Source organism: Zingiber officinale, chromosome 9A, assembly GCF_018446385.1.
Source record: "Zingiber officinale cultivar Zhangliang chromosome 9A, Zo_v1.1, whole genome shotgun sequence".
In the NCBI taxonomy this organism is placed as follows: Eukaryota; Viridiplantae; Streptophyta; class Magnoliopsida; order Zingiberales; family Zingiberaceae; genus Zingiber; species Zingiber officinale.
The window spans coordinates 117,492,050-117,506,674 of NC_056002.1; the positions used below are offsets into that span (position 1 = coordinate 117,492,050).

The 14,625-nt window shown below is 37.1% G+C and overlaps 1 protein-coding gene across 2 annotated transcripts; it reads left to right on the plus strand.

The window, feature by feature from the left end:
• The first annotated feature begins 293 nt into the window (after positions 1 to 293).
• LOC122020262 lies at positions 294 to 14,625 on the plus strand. 2 transcript variants are annotated; one of them, XM_042578115.1, is made up of 16 exons: positions 294 to 463; positions 983 to 1,524; positions 1,831 to 2,065; positions 2,428 to 2,717; positions 4,804 to 4,983; positions 5,163 to 5,918; positions 6,014 to 6,099; positions 6,187 to 6,249; positions 6,350 to 6,438; positions 6,536 to 6,595; positions 6,856 to 7,467; positions 10,353 to 10,427; positions 10,706 to 10,776; positions 10,863 to 10,920; positions 12,561 to 12,816; positions 13,712 to 14,625. In XM_042578115.1, the coding sequence occupies exons 2-16, from the start codon at positions 1,097 to 1,099 to the stop codon at positions 14,407 to 14,409; spliced, it is 3,957 nt and encodes a 1,318-aa protein (XP_042434049.1). In that variant the 5' UTR covers positions 294 to 463; positions 983 to 1,096; the 3' UTR covers positions 14,410 to 14,625. The 2 variants fall into 2 exon arrangements, with proteins under 2 accessions (XP_042434049.1, XP_042434050.1); XM_042578116.1 differs by having other exon boundaries at positions 1,831 to 2,059.

A 14,625-nucleotide genomic window follows, 5' to 3' on the forward strand; every position in this document is an offset into this window, starting at 1 on the left:
GACTATGAGAATAATTGTGATCCTTCGTTTGAGGAAAAGATTGTTTTTAAATTCAATCAAACTCCTACACTAAAAATATTTGAAAAATATTATGGATTTAAAAGAATCTATAATATCTTCATTGTCATGAGATATTTTAGGTAGAACCTAAGAGTAAAGTCATGAGAATCTTGACTTAAAGCGAATAATACAAATGAGATATTGACAAATGTTAGGGGTCAAATTAAAAATTCTCGTTAAAAATTAACATATTTACCGATAAATATTATTGCCGTTTAAGTTCTAATATACGCCTTAATATTTATCCGATGTCGGAACCCCTTTTAGATTGGACTCTTCGGTCTTCGCTTCGCTATCGATTTCGGCACCGTCTCGCCCAATTACGTTCCGATCGCTTCCGATCGCTTAATGCTGGCAGCTGACCGCGCCGATCACCGGGTTACCGCTGGAATTGTCGCAATAGGTTGGTGTATCCCGTGGACTAGATCGCGGCTTCTTCCTCAATTAGGGTTCTTCTTCATTCTTCCCCTTATACTCCTTTCTGCTGTGATCTGTTAGATTTGTTATTCTTGTTCTTGTTATTTTTGTTGAGCTAATGATTTGCTTCGATTGTTGTCTTTTCTGTGTATTCCATCTTTGCACCCTCGAGCTTTAGCTTCGGTGCAGGTAAATTGACTAGTCGACTTTGTGCCTTTGCTTCGAAGATTTGGCTCAAGTTGTTGGATTTCCACCGGTTCTAGTTATAGTTCCATTAGTTTGTAGTTATAGTGAGCTTGCTTGGTTTCCTTTTGTGTTTCTCTATCAATTGTTCATTCTTTTTTCTATATGTTAGCTGATGGTATTAGCCCTTACTTTAGGCCATAACTGTCAAGTTGCGTGTGTTCCATGCTCATTCTCTTAGCGCAGTTAAGGTTTTATTTGGACCAAAGGGACAATTTTTCAATCTTCATAACACCGAGTGCACTTCAACTTGGTTTTGCAGGTTGTAGATTTTGAAATCGTGACTGTGGTTTGTGGAATTTGTCTTGGAATGTTAGAGGTGTGAAGGAGATGAAAGTGTGCATTCACAGGAAGAAGAGTTGGATGTAATCGTTTTATGGTTGATTCAAGGATGAAAATGGCAGGAAGCACGAGGACAGAGTCTGCTTCAAGCAGTATGGATGGCCCGAACTTTGCTCCTGCCTATCAAAATGGGCAGCGCGGTACACATTTAGGTCCTGGTTTAGAGAGGTCAGGCGGCTTCCGCGAGAGTCTGGAGAACCGAAGTCTTTTTGCTGGTCCTGGTACCTTGAGAAATGCAGCGTCTTCATCAGAAATACCTACAGTGTTACAATATTTACCATTTGAAATATTTTCATGGGTTGAGCAAAAGTGTTCTCGCACTGGTGAAATAAGAAGAGTTTTGGGTGTTACAGTGGAGGATCACACTTTTGGATCTGCACAGTCAAAGCCAATCCCTCCCATTGCACCAGAGGATCTAAAGCGTTTGAAAGGGAATATATACGAGTCATCAAACAGAGCACGGTACTCTTCTGATTCTTCATCAGTTGGCAGTCAGATAGTTTATCTCGCAGCCTGTCCATGCATATCTTGCATGTCTAAGTAGATAGTTTGTGCAAACCTTGTACTACTTTAGACTATAGATGCAAATAGTTTGGACTGAAATTATTTTAAAATATACAATTAACATTCAACCACCATATCTATTGTATATTTAGCATGGTAGCTTGTTAATGCACCAAACTGTTCATTCAAGGTTGAATAACTACTTTAATTCTGTAAGATAGAATGATGGTTGCTATCAGTGAGACTTAACTATGCTTTTACCAGGGAGAGATCAAAGTTGTTGCACGATTCGGTTGTGAAGTTGGACAGGTATCGCAATTTAATTTCACGGAGACGACAAAGAACAGATCAGTCAAATGACAAGTCAGGCACGTCAAACCCAGTGAAGATGGGAAGTCAGACTCATCAAAGCCCAACTGAACTTGCAAGTCCTAGACTGGAGGACAGAAAGAATGCAGTACCTAACAAGCGGATTCGTTCCTCAATGGCGGAAGTACGGGTTTGTGTTTCTTCTCAAAATGTTTTCTTGATCTAAGCTACTGACTCTCTCACTTCTTAAAATTTAAAAATGATAATTAATTGGACTTGAATGTTTTAAATGCCTTATCCACAAACTTGTCAGACATCATTGGCTAGAGTTTTTCTGAAGACTTGCCCTTGCTAAAACTTAATTTTGATTCTCTTGTTATGATGCTTTAAGTGTCTAATATCACACTAATAATGCACCTCTTTTATCTACATCTAAAAACAATTATGGTGATCACACATTTTTTATCATCTATTCTGCTTTTGTGAAACTCTAGTATGAAGATCTGACTTGTGATAGATAGATAATGACAGCTAATTCCTTTTGTCCATCAGTCAGAAGTTCGTGGTGCGATTCCGCCAAGGCAAGGTGTGGTGGAGAAGGACAGAAATGTGCTCTTTGAGAAGGATAAAACTATGCATCGGGGTTGTAATGGAGGAACTGTTCCTTCAGAAGACAAGATGTGTGGACTCCCCCCAATGGGTGATGGATGGGACAAAAAAATGAAAAGAAAACGTTCTGTTGGCCTTAATAGAGTGATGGAAAGTGATAGAGAGATTAAGTCAATACAACAGAGACCTAGCAATGAATCCCGTATGCGGTCATCTGATGGCATTGCATTCAGGTATTATCACAGAGGATGTCCTGTAAATCCTTTCACCATTTTGTAAGCTTAACATCCTTTATAAATTGAGGCAGGAAGGCCTAGTGCTATATGTTGGTCTCTTCAAAACTGATTTATGTTAGTCAGCTAACAAGAGTAAGCATACAATTTCTTGCTGATATAGAGTAACTTTGCTTACAAGAGTCCAATCGAAGTCTCAAACATAAAGAGTCAACCACTCAAGGAAGTAGTCTTTTTGAATTTTAATGCAAAGGTTCTTTGCCTACTTGATTCTGTACTAGATGTAGTTCTCAGTAAGTTAACCAATTTATCTGTGATTTTCATTAGGAGTAATATTCACATTGAAATCCACAACACTTCTAAATGACTTGAAAGTTTTACTCATGTTATCTTATGTAGTTTGGTATCTGAATTTAAGTTATTCCCTTGTACATATTTTATCTAGAGAAGAAACTTACAGTTTGTAAAAGACAAACTATCTAACAAATTATTTCGCAGTTCATAATGTGTTCATTTTTCTTGCATTGGTTACCTAGACAAGGGAATTATTGCAATTTTGAACTTTTTTGCAATTGTTTAAGAAGCTACAAAATTTTAGTTTTTTTTTTCTTTCTTTCTTTAATTTCTCTGGGGACTAATTGATATGTACGCCATTCATGTTTTTCATTTCAAGTTTTCTTGCAAATTACATGTTTCATTTCTGATCGTGTATTGTAATCTTTCAAAAAGTTTACAGCGAGAAAGTTTGTATTCTATATAGGTTTTCTTGTAATCTTTCAATAGTTTTGCCTGTTTGGATATAAGTTTGTAGCGAGAAATTGTTTTGAGCTACAACATCAACATTCAAGCCATATTCCACCCATTGGGCCCTATCCGTTACTATATCATCTATACTTAAATAAATTTTATCTTATTTTATTGTTGCTAACAAAGATTTTTTTGGTTTTCTTCGTTTGATGTGCCTGTTTGCCATAGTTTCACATCGCCTATCTGAAGTATTTATTAGTCGTCTAAGTACATACCCGTACCATCTTAAATGCGTTTTTGGAGTTTTCCCGCAATAGACGTAGTTCCGACTTTTTTCTCTAATGCTCTCATTTCTTATTCTGTATATTCTCGTATGCCCATACATCCAGCTTAACATTCTCATCTCTATAACTCTCATCTTCTGCTCATGTGCTCGAGTCATAGCCCAACAATTCCATATAACATAGTAGGTCTAACTGAAGTTTTATAGAACTTTCCTTTAAATTTTAGAATTACTTTACGATCACATAAAACAGTCGACGCTCTCCTCAATTTCAACCATCTTGCTTGTATTCTATGTAAGACTTCTCTCTCAATCCCTCCATCGTGTTACAAAGATGATCCTAAATATCTAAAACTCTTAGTTCTAGGCAACTCGTCATCTCTTATCTTAACAATTATCTCATTACGTATAATATTGCTAAACTTAAATTCCATATACTCTGTCTTTATTGTACTAAACCTAAAACCTTTCCCTTCTAGTGTTTTGTGTCAAAATTCTAGTTTAACATTTTTTCCTTCACGTGTTTCAAGCTACAACATTAAGCAAAATATACAATTTCAATATTGTGTCTTATTGTCTCTTCTGTCAGTACATAAATGAAGCTTAGCTAATTTGTACTTTAGATTTATGTTGTTTTCTTAATTATATAACGTTTTACTTCTGAATGGCAAAGAGCTTAAAACCTTGGGAAGGGCTAAAAGTTCATGTTTGACAATCCTAGTTACAATGGTTCTAGCTATTAGAGTAACTGATCTAAAAGAATGTCTTAGAAGCATGGTGAGATTTAGCTAACATGATGAAAATTGAGGTCGTATTTGCTTGCTTTTTTATTATTTGCATATATTTTTCTGTTTATTTTTTGAGACTAAGAAATTGGGATGGGTTTCTTCTTTTGAGTTTAAATTGATAAAAAGCAATGAATTTTTGCATCAAATAAGTTTCAAATTCTATTCATGCTAAATAATAATATTATTCTTTATCATTATTTACATAATTTAATTTATCTTTTTAGGAGGATTTAGAAAACTTAACAATTTCTTGAATTTAATCCCGCAGACCTGGTTTGTCTAGTGGAAGCACAGTAAACAACAAGATGGATGGTTGTTCGCAGCCTAGTGTTGCTAACTCTCGTGGCACACCTAAGATTGATCTAGATGGTGGTTCTGTTCCTAACGAAAGACGAGAATTTTCTAGTGGATTCGACAATGAACGAATGCTGCTTAAAGGAGGCAATAAGTATGTTTCAATATCATATCATTTCTCAGAAGAGAGTTATTTCTATATTAATTTTATGCTTAAGGCTTTTTGGAAGAAGGCAGTGGCTTTTTTTTTTTTTAAGAAAAATCTTCTTTTGTTTACTTCCGATTCCCTTTTTTGGTATCCAGCAAGTTTAACTTGGGGTATCATGACATCAGGCTAAATGTTCATGAGGATGCTCAAGCTGGAAATCAGAGTCCTTTGGTAAAAGGAAAAGCATCAAGGGGACCTAGGACTGCTTCAGGTGCTTCAGTGAATGCATCACCCAGTTTTCTTCGCTCATCGGGAAACATGGATGGGTGGGAACAGGCTTCTGGCGTGAACAAAGTTCAGTCTGCAACCGTGACCAATCGCAAACGACCTGTGCCTAATGAGTCATCATCTCCCCCTGTAACTCAATGGGGTGGTCAGCGGCCACAAAAGATCTCTAGGACGAGAAGAGTTAATGTTGTTTCTCCTGTCTCCAATTTGGATGAAGCTCAATTTTTAACTGAAGGATACGGAACTCCTGATGCTGGAGTCAGAATGACAACAATGGACACCAGTGGGCTTTTAGTTCCTAGGGTCATGTCCAGTAAACTGAAACTCGATAATGTCCTTTCCCCTTCTGTGTTGTCAGAAAGTGAGGAATCAGCTGCTGTTGAAAGCAAGTTCAAGGATAAGGGAAATGATAGTTTTGAGCTAGAGGATGGCGCACAAACTTCGCTTAAGGCATCAAGTTTTCTTTTGCCTACAAAGAAGAACAAGACTCCTCCGAAAGAAGAGATTGGAGATGGAGTTAGGAGACAGGGGAGGAGTGGAAGAAGCTCAGTACAATCAAAAGCTTGTTTACCTTCGGCAAAGGAAAAAATGGAAAGTATTGATACAATTAAGCCACTCAAGAACAAAAAGATAGGTCCTGAAAGGAGTGAAAGGTTTAAGACTTAGTTTGTTAAGGAATGAAAATATTTCTCCTACATTTTACTTGTGAATTCATTTAGTATTAAATTTGTACCATTTCTGCATGCAGTAGGATAGGCCGCCCTCCTTCAAAGAAAATGTCTGACCGAAAGGCTTATGCACGTCCTCAAATAATGATTTCCTCAGAATCAGCAGGTTCCATATTTGGTGCCATTTAGCGACTATCTGGTGTTTTCCATTTATTATCTTCATCTGGTCTTCTAATTTGATTAATTTGTGTAGGAGCATCAATTGATGATCGTGATGATTTACTAGCAGCTGCAAATGATGCTCGCAATGCTAATGGTAGGTTTAATCTTAAACATGTTTTGCTTCAGTGTTAAGTGGATTTACATTATGGTTCATTGTTCCCTCAATTTTTTATTTATTTTTTTTCACTTTGCAGGTAATGCGTGTTCTAGCTGTTTCTGGAAAAAAATGGAACCTATTTTTGCATTTCCGACACTGGAGGAAATATCTTATGTAAAGCACCAGGTTGGTGTTTATTTTGTTACTGGCAACAATATGTACAACATTTGTTGTCCTTATTAGGGTTAAAAATTTCTTGTTACTGAATCTACCTTTCTCACAGATACATTTTGCTGAGGAGGTAGATGCAAGTTTATCTAACTTGCCTGAAGCTAACCATGAGGTATTTTACTAGCCGCATCTAATTTTCAGGTTGTGTGTAACTTTATTGTATTCTACTCATTAATAAAACACTTACCTGCAAATGCTCACCCTCGATGCTTTTAGGGTTGCAAGCACAGAGAGTGTCTTTCATTTGTTTGCCATTTTCTATAAATATCGTATTGCAATACTACTGTTATTTTGAATTGACAAATTTTTGGCTCAGATAACATTTTCTTCAGTATCATATTGAAGCATCCAGTTAAATTGTTTTCTTTTCAGGTTGAGATTGTTTGTGATGTGGCTTCACCTCACTCTTCTTTTGCTAGTAAGCAAATAGATGTAGTTCGACCAACCAACAAAACATTTGGGCCCTCATATTCATCAGATGGGAAACAACTTGACAAAACATCAGTTGGAAGATCAGAGACTAAGAGAAAGTGCCACAAAATGGTTCCCCTCTCACAAAGGCTTCTCTCAGCCTTTATTTCAGAAGATGAGTCTGAAAAGATTGACAATGACATCCAAGATGAGACATTGTTTCTGTACTCAAGGGATTATATTTATACTGATTCTAACAGTCATGTTATCGATGATGACTTGGAGCTTGATTACAAGAATCATAAAAGAAGTCTGGGAGATGGATTTATAGCCTCAAACAACTTCAAGCACGTGAACATCCAAAATTTATTGTTTGGTCATGAACCACTAGTGGAAAATAATGCTATGCTAAAAGCTGATAATGTCCATCTTTCTGATTACCTAAAAAATAATTGCACTCAGCTTGAGGCAATGGGCAACAGTTCTTCCTATAGATGCCAGTTTGAGGAAATACCTCTCGATGATAGGATCTTGATGGAGCTTCATAGTATTGGCTTATTTCCAGAAACAGTGGTAAGCAACTAAACATGACTTTTCCATATTGTTTATATTCATATGTTGATGACATAGGTGCAACTGTAAATCTTTCCATTCACTTCTTTTTGCTTTGCAATATGTACTGGAACCAAGGTTTAAATATTGTGCTGCTTGCTGATTGAAATCAGCACCAGCACGCCCGAGGTACCGCGGCCACGGAGGTGTTGCGTGCACATCGCGGTGGCCATGCATGGGCATCGCGGCTGCCACGGAGGCCACGCGCGGGAGTTGCGACCGTCGCAGCTGCCATGCACGGACCTCGCCCCTGCCACGGAGACCATGCGCAGGCCTCGCAGCCACCGTGGAGGCATCGCAATGGCCTCACCTTCGCTGGCAGGGATGAAGGCGGAATAGGAACAATGCTTTTAATTAAAAAACTTATGTTAATAAGTTAATCAGTTCCTAGCTGGTATAATTTAAATAATCTTAATTAAACTCTAATAAAACTAGCCTATTAATTCAATATATATTTTAATTTTTTTAATATTTAGATTAAATTTTTATTTTTAGTTTATATAATTTATATTTAAAAAATATCGAAACTATACCGGAACAACACGATACGGTACCAAAACTATATCATTCCGGTCTAGAATCGAAACCTCAGTACGTATCGAGATTTTAAACTTTGACGGGAACTATTGGATTAATTTTTTATTGAGGATGTGAATGCTATGAGAAGCAATGGAGACGGAATGTGTAGAAAGTTGTTTCTGCTATGAGCAGTAGAAATTGAATGGTCATCCAACAAAAAAAAAATTATGATGCCTAATGCCTTTATCCCCATTCTTATTTTAGCGAATCTGTTACTTCCCTTATCTAAATACACTTTTTGACAATCCACCCTGATTCAATTTGTTTTTATGTCTATCTACATCATTAATTCCAGCAAACAAGTGTTTTGATATCTGGATACTCTTTGTAATACAAAGTACAAAGAAAACAAAAGATTGCCCTCAAATCAGCTTGACATGGATAAATCAATTCATCAGACAAGCCTCAGAATCTCTAGAAGCTTAATTCATTGCCATACTGCAAGCTAGCAAGGTCAACAATTTTAGAAGACACTTGGTCATTGATCGATCTATGCACACAATTAGTTACAATGGGGTCTTTCTAAGCAATTTAAAATGGTATTGGGTATGGCATAAGTGAACAACATGTGATAAATGATATGAACACATGGGTTTCTAGTTAAAATTGTAGTGTTAATTGTAGCGTGGACTTTAATGATCTATTTGATACCTGGAATGCTTGGGAGCTTGAACTCAGATGGCACTTTCCTATAGAACCTAAAAAGAAAACCTGTAAACACTTGTTCTGATAATAAGCTGATGAAATGCTCCAGGGCATAGCCGAGTTGGTTATCACATGGCAGGTTTGCAGAATTGAGCAAGGGTTGGTCTTCAAAGACCGAGAAATTAATCTCCCCTGTGATGGCTGTCTTCGGTTTTCTGATTTACTCTCTCCCAATGGTGTGGGGGCAGTCATTGTGGGTGGTGGTGGGGGGGGGGTGGTGCCAAGGTGACAGATTTCACCTGTTGTAGAACTAGTCCAAAATTATTAGAATAAGGAAGATGTTAAACATTGTGCCCAAATATATGGCGCTTAAGGAATATCTTCTTTGAGAGTATTCCACTTTATCACTTGACCTTTTGGAATTTAATAACTGACATCTACCCCTAGACTTTTGAAATTGTTTCACTTTGTCACCTCCACCAAACTTTGTTAGGTTAAGAAAGTGGTCAATGGCAAAGTGAAATTGTCTACACAAGTGTGGGGATAAAGTGTAAAAAACCATCAAAATTTGGCAGGGTTAAATGAAATGGTATCAGAAATTTGTGACGGTGAAGCAAAATGGTTTTCAAAAAAATTGGAAGGGTAATGTGAAATGATTTTTGATACCTTTGAGTGCTTCCTCATCTTCTCAATGGGTGAGAGAGTTGATGTTAACCGCATGGTTGACCTGCCAAAGTCCAACAGAAGGGCCAAAGTGGACAGTTTTCAAATTTTTGGGGATAAAAGGTAATTTATTTATGTTCAGCGAGTACAATGGAAAAGTCCAGATCTATTGGAGGACAAAGTGAAATTTCCTCATCTTTCAAATACACAATTTTAGCCAAAACAAGAGAATTATTTCTAGGATCACCTTGATCTCTCTAGCTCAAGGACTGGTATGACAACTTCCATCTGGGCCTCTGACACATATAGGAGAATAACCCAAGGCAACCCATTCTTTCAATCTTAGATTTGTCAGAATAAACGAGCATATGTGCATCTTGATATTCAGATGTAAGAATTCAAGGAAATGTTCTTTTTTCCCAATTCAGATTCTAGACAACAAGATAAATGAGAACTAGTTCCAAAATAACTCATTTTAAGTCTTCAACCCAACCTTAGGATCTAAAAGAAGTTACCCACAATCACTTGCACTCTTGATAACAACAGAACCCGTCTAAGTCCTCAATATCACCATTCATGTAGAAACCATTTGAATTGGTCTGGCTACCCAAGATTTGGAGGATTTCCTTTAAGTCTGGTTCCCATCACTGTTGTATAGTCTAGCAATCTGGCCAAATATTATTTGGTAAGCAGCCATTTAGAATGCAAAATGAACCTGAATTAATACCTAAATATAGAGAGATTCTTAGGTAATATTTATTGTATTGAAGTATACGACTTGTTGCTAAGTTTCTCCAGTTCTTTACATATTTTATGATATTACCTCTAGTAGAAACTTTTTGGAATGATACATCTTTGCTCACCCTTTTGAAGCATACTGAATTTGTGGGATTGTTCTTTGAAATCATAGCAAGTCGTATTTGTTAATAAAACTGACTTTTCCTGTTATATCTGTACAGCCAGATCTTTCTGAAGGCGTGGATGGAGAAATTGACAAGGTCATTTCAGAACTTCAGATGAGGCTGCTACAACAGGTTTTATGCTTGGAATATATTTATTTCGCAAATGATTATGGATCACAGATCCTAGATTTTGGGAATGCAGATATTTTGGACCACCTCCTCATGCATGTGGATGATAAGAATAATGGTTGTTTTGTCGAAAAGCTTAGAGATTGCATAGCCATGCTTTTATCAAAATTTATTTATCGGTCAATGCACTTTTCTTTATATATTGACACACCAACTTTCTTTAATTCTTTGTTCTTTTGGTTGACAATAGTTATTATTCTAACTTTGAGTTTCTTTAATAGGTGAGGCAAAAGAAAGATCAGCTGAGCAAATTAGAGAAAGCAATTCAGGATGCTAAAGAAATTGAAGAGAGGTATGGTTACAACATTATGCTTTTCTTGTTACAATCTAGTTTTTCATCTGCCATGACTAAAAGTTTTGAATTTTTTCAATTGACAGAAAACTCGAGCAGCTTGCAATGGACAAACTAGTTGAGATGGCATACAAAAAGCTAGTGGTAATTAGAACAATGTGGTTACTTGGATTTTGTAGTATTTTTGTCTTTTCCCATAACCATCTATTTTAGCACAAGTTTCTCTATACTACTGCAATCTCATTTTTTATATGCACGATAACATTGTTATTAGCGTTAGAGATACTAAGAGTGAAAAATGGATTTTCTATAATTATAGATAAAGCTCCATATGCTTTGTGACCAAAAGATCACGGGGTCGAATCCTAGAAACAACATCTTGCAAAAAGCATGGTAAAGTTGTGTACAATGGATCCTTCCCCGGGATCCGCATGGCAAGAGCTTCGTGCACCGGGCTGCTTTTTTTTTTTTTTTATAGATAAAGCTCCATATATGTTTTCTGCAGATGATATACTGATAATTGCTGAGAGTTATTAGATTAAATTTGAAGATTTAATTTTTGGAAAAAATAAAAGAATTCAGAGCTATATATTTTTTTTAAGATAAGAAGAATGAATACTAAATCTATTAAATGTGATTTTATTAAGAAGAAAAGAATTGTTGAAATAGATAAGATAGATGAATCTGAAATCTTTGTGTCAAAAGTTTGAATATCTTAGATTTATTATTCGACAAGAAGGGCTTTATGAATATATCATCAATAGATAAAGACTCATTAGTCGAAATGGAGAGGTGCCTCTTAAGTATGTATGATTGGCAAGTGCCACTTAGGTTAGAAGATAAGTTCTTTACAACTGTAATACTACATGCAATACTTTATTGATCGAAGTGTTGGACCATTGCAAAACAAAATACAAAAAACATTAATGTAGCAGATGAGAATACTGGAAGTGTGGAGTTATTCAAAATATAAAATAAAACCATTAATATCAATGAGCAATTAGTAGAAGGTCCAATAGATGAAGAGATGGAAAATAGGTTGAGATAATAGGCATAGTTTGAAGAGTTGAAGGGAGACGTAAGAGATGGAGGGAGACCAAATAACATATTACTGAATGAAAAAGAAGTAATTTAATTGATTTGAATATTCCCAATTATATAATGATCTCAATGGAGGGATAGGATTATATAGCTGATTCCAAATAGTTATGTTGTGACTAGCACTTGTTAAATGAGGATCTTGTGTCTGATCTTGATTTGAGTCCAAGTTGATAGATTTTATTTAGGCTTGCCACAATTTCTTTATGCAGATTGTTTCTCTGAAGGAAATATCACAGTCTCTTGTTGTGCCATATGAGCTTCATTTCAGTACAATCTAATGCTATTTTTACCTTGTAATGTGTCTATGATATTGTCAACTATAAGCTCCTCTGACTAGTTTTCTTAGAATTTCTTTTGTGATAACTTATTGTTCCTGCATGTTAGCTTATCGTTTAGCAACATTTTTGAAGGGGAGCCTTGGCACAATGGTAAAGTTGTTGTTTTGTGACCAAAAGGTCACGGGTTTGAATCCTGGAAACAGCCTCTTGCAAAAAGCAAGGTAAGACTGCGTACAATGGATCCTTTCTCGGGACCCCGTATGGCGGGAGCTTCGTGCACCAGGCTGCTCTTTTTTATTTTTTTATTTCAAAAAGATTAGTATTTGTAGATTACATGCCGTGCCCCCCCTCGATCCATCTTAGTGAGATATTATCTGGAGTTAACTGATATGTTGTCTATGATAGGGTGGTCGAGGTAGTTCAAATCATAAGACTGGTGTTACAAAGGTTGCAAAACAACTTGCAATGGCCTTTGGTAAACGAACACTGGAGAGATGCCATATATTTGAGAAAACTGGTCGAAGTTGCTTCAGTGAATCTCCTTTGCAGGATGTCCTCTTGTCAGGGCCTCCAAACAACATTGACACTGGACATTCTGATGGATTTGGTTCTGTTAATTATGTGGATTTGCGCAGTGAGCAATTTGGTGTTCGGCAATCAGGTATGCTTGCGTTATTTTCCATCAAACAGAAACATTGTTAGGTGTCTATCTGCAGTGTTTCATGACGTAATAAGCCGGCTCTTGCATGTTGCATTTTTTTCTGAACATGTTTCATATCATTTTTCATTTTATCTTTGTACATGATACATTGAGAGTAGTCTCAGTAGGCTAAATAATACTGCTTTAGTTTACTCTCTAGTTAGCATGCCCGGTAAGGTGGATTTAGAATGCATCATTTGATGCATCACTTTAGTGGCAGAAGGATGGTCTGACATCTAATGAAGCATTTCCAGTTTGTCCTAAGCATGCAGTCTGGTAACTCTAATCCTTTCACAAATAAACCATACCATAACAATCCCAATTTGAGCCTTACCTTTGGTCTGACTGGCCTAGCTAAATATATAGTTTTTTGACATTTGTCCTTTTAATTATCTACAAGTGTTTCTATATGGTATTGATGCAATATTTGCATTTCTCTTGTTGGTCATGAATGTAAAGTACATAGCCCCCGCATAGTTGGTTCATGCAAGAGTGTTGTTGCCAATAGGCTTGGGGCCGATTCCTAGAGGGTGCGGAATTCCACATCCGCCGGTTGCCTCAACCCTTCGTTGCATGTGCTGCTGTTGTTGGGTGAAGCCCGCCATTATTTACCTCCCTTCTAGACATTGAGGGGCCACTTTGTAGGGGCTGCCGAGGTGTCAGTTTCACCTTTTGCTGCCAATGAATGTAAAGTGCATAATGTAGCGTAGCATCAATCATCCTTACAGACAACTGATGAGCTAAATACAAACATTTTGATCTCAACTTCCTGCAATAATTTGTCATGAATTTTTATTTTCCTTTAATATTGTTGGAATGCTGGTAATAGATTTGGACTATGCTATGTGGATTCCAGGGGTGATGGCTGCAAGATCTGGACTTGGTAATAAGATGGATCGGGGTCCATCAGATCCCTATCGAAGCATACCACAGATGGGTGAGCATTCAGTTAGTAAGAGGAAGAAGGAAGTGCTTCTAGACGACGTCACCGGTGTTGCTTCTAGATCCCTATCCACTCATACCCATTCTCTTGCAACTAGTACGAAATGGAAAAAGGCTGAACGAGACCAGGAGCAGAATAAAGATGCATCAGGAAGAAGCTCCACTGCTAAAGCTGGTCGTCCATCATTAAGCAGCGGTAGAGGCGAACGCAAACTGAAGACAAAACCTAAGCAGAAGATAGCTCAGTTGTCAACTTCAGGAAACGGGCTTGGCAGAGTCACAGAGACGGACAATGTTACTTCACCAGCATTGCGTGAAGCGTTTGAGACGGTCAACAGTTCTATTGCCAAATTTGATCAAGAAGTTGAATTGCAAACTTCAAGTAATAGGGCTCCCGATTCATCTAAAGAATTTGATGACGGTATCTTCACAAATCTACCACTAAACGGGATAGACCCTATGGACGAACTAGATGTTGCCGAAGGTCTGGGCGGACAAGGTCAGGATATTGCATCGTGGTTGAATGTTGATGAAGAAGCGCTACAAGATCATGATCTCGTCGGCCTAGAAATTCCAATGGATGACCTTTCAGAGTTGAAGTTGAACTTCTAAAGAAAAGCGGAGCCGCCACCGACCAGTGTATCTGAATATCGAGAAACCTAGGTCAGTCTATTTTCTCGTAACTAACATGTCAGTTCGCCGACCCGATGCCTTTTAGGAAAAAATGTAACTAGGATGCTATTCTTTTATATAATTTTTGAGTTCTTGGCAGATCGCAATTGTTTTCTGTCACCCTGCATTTTTCAGAGCACCAAATTTCAAAATCAA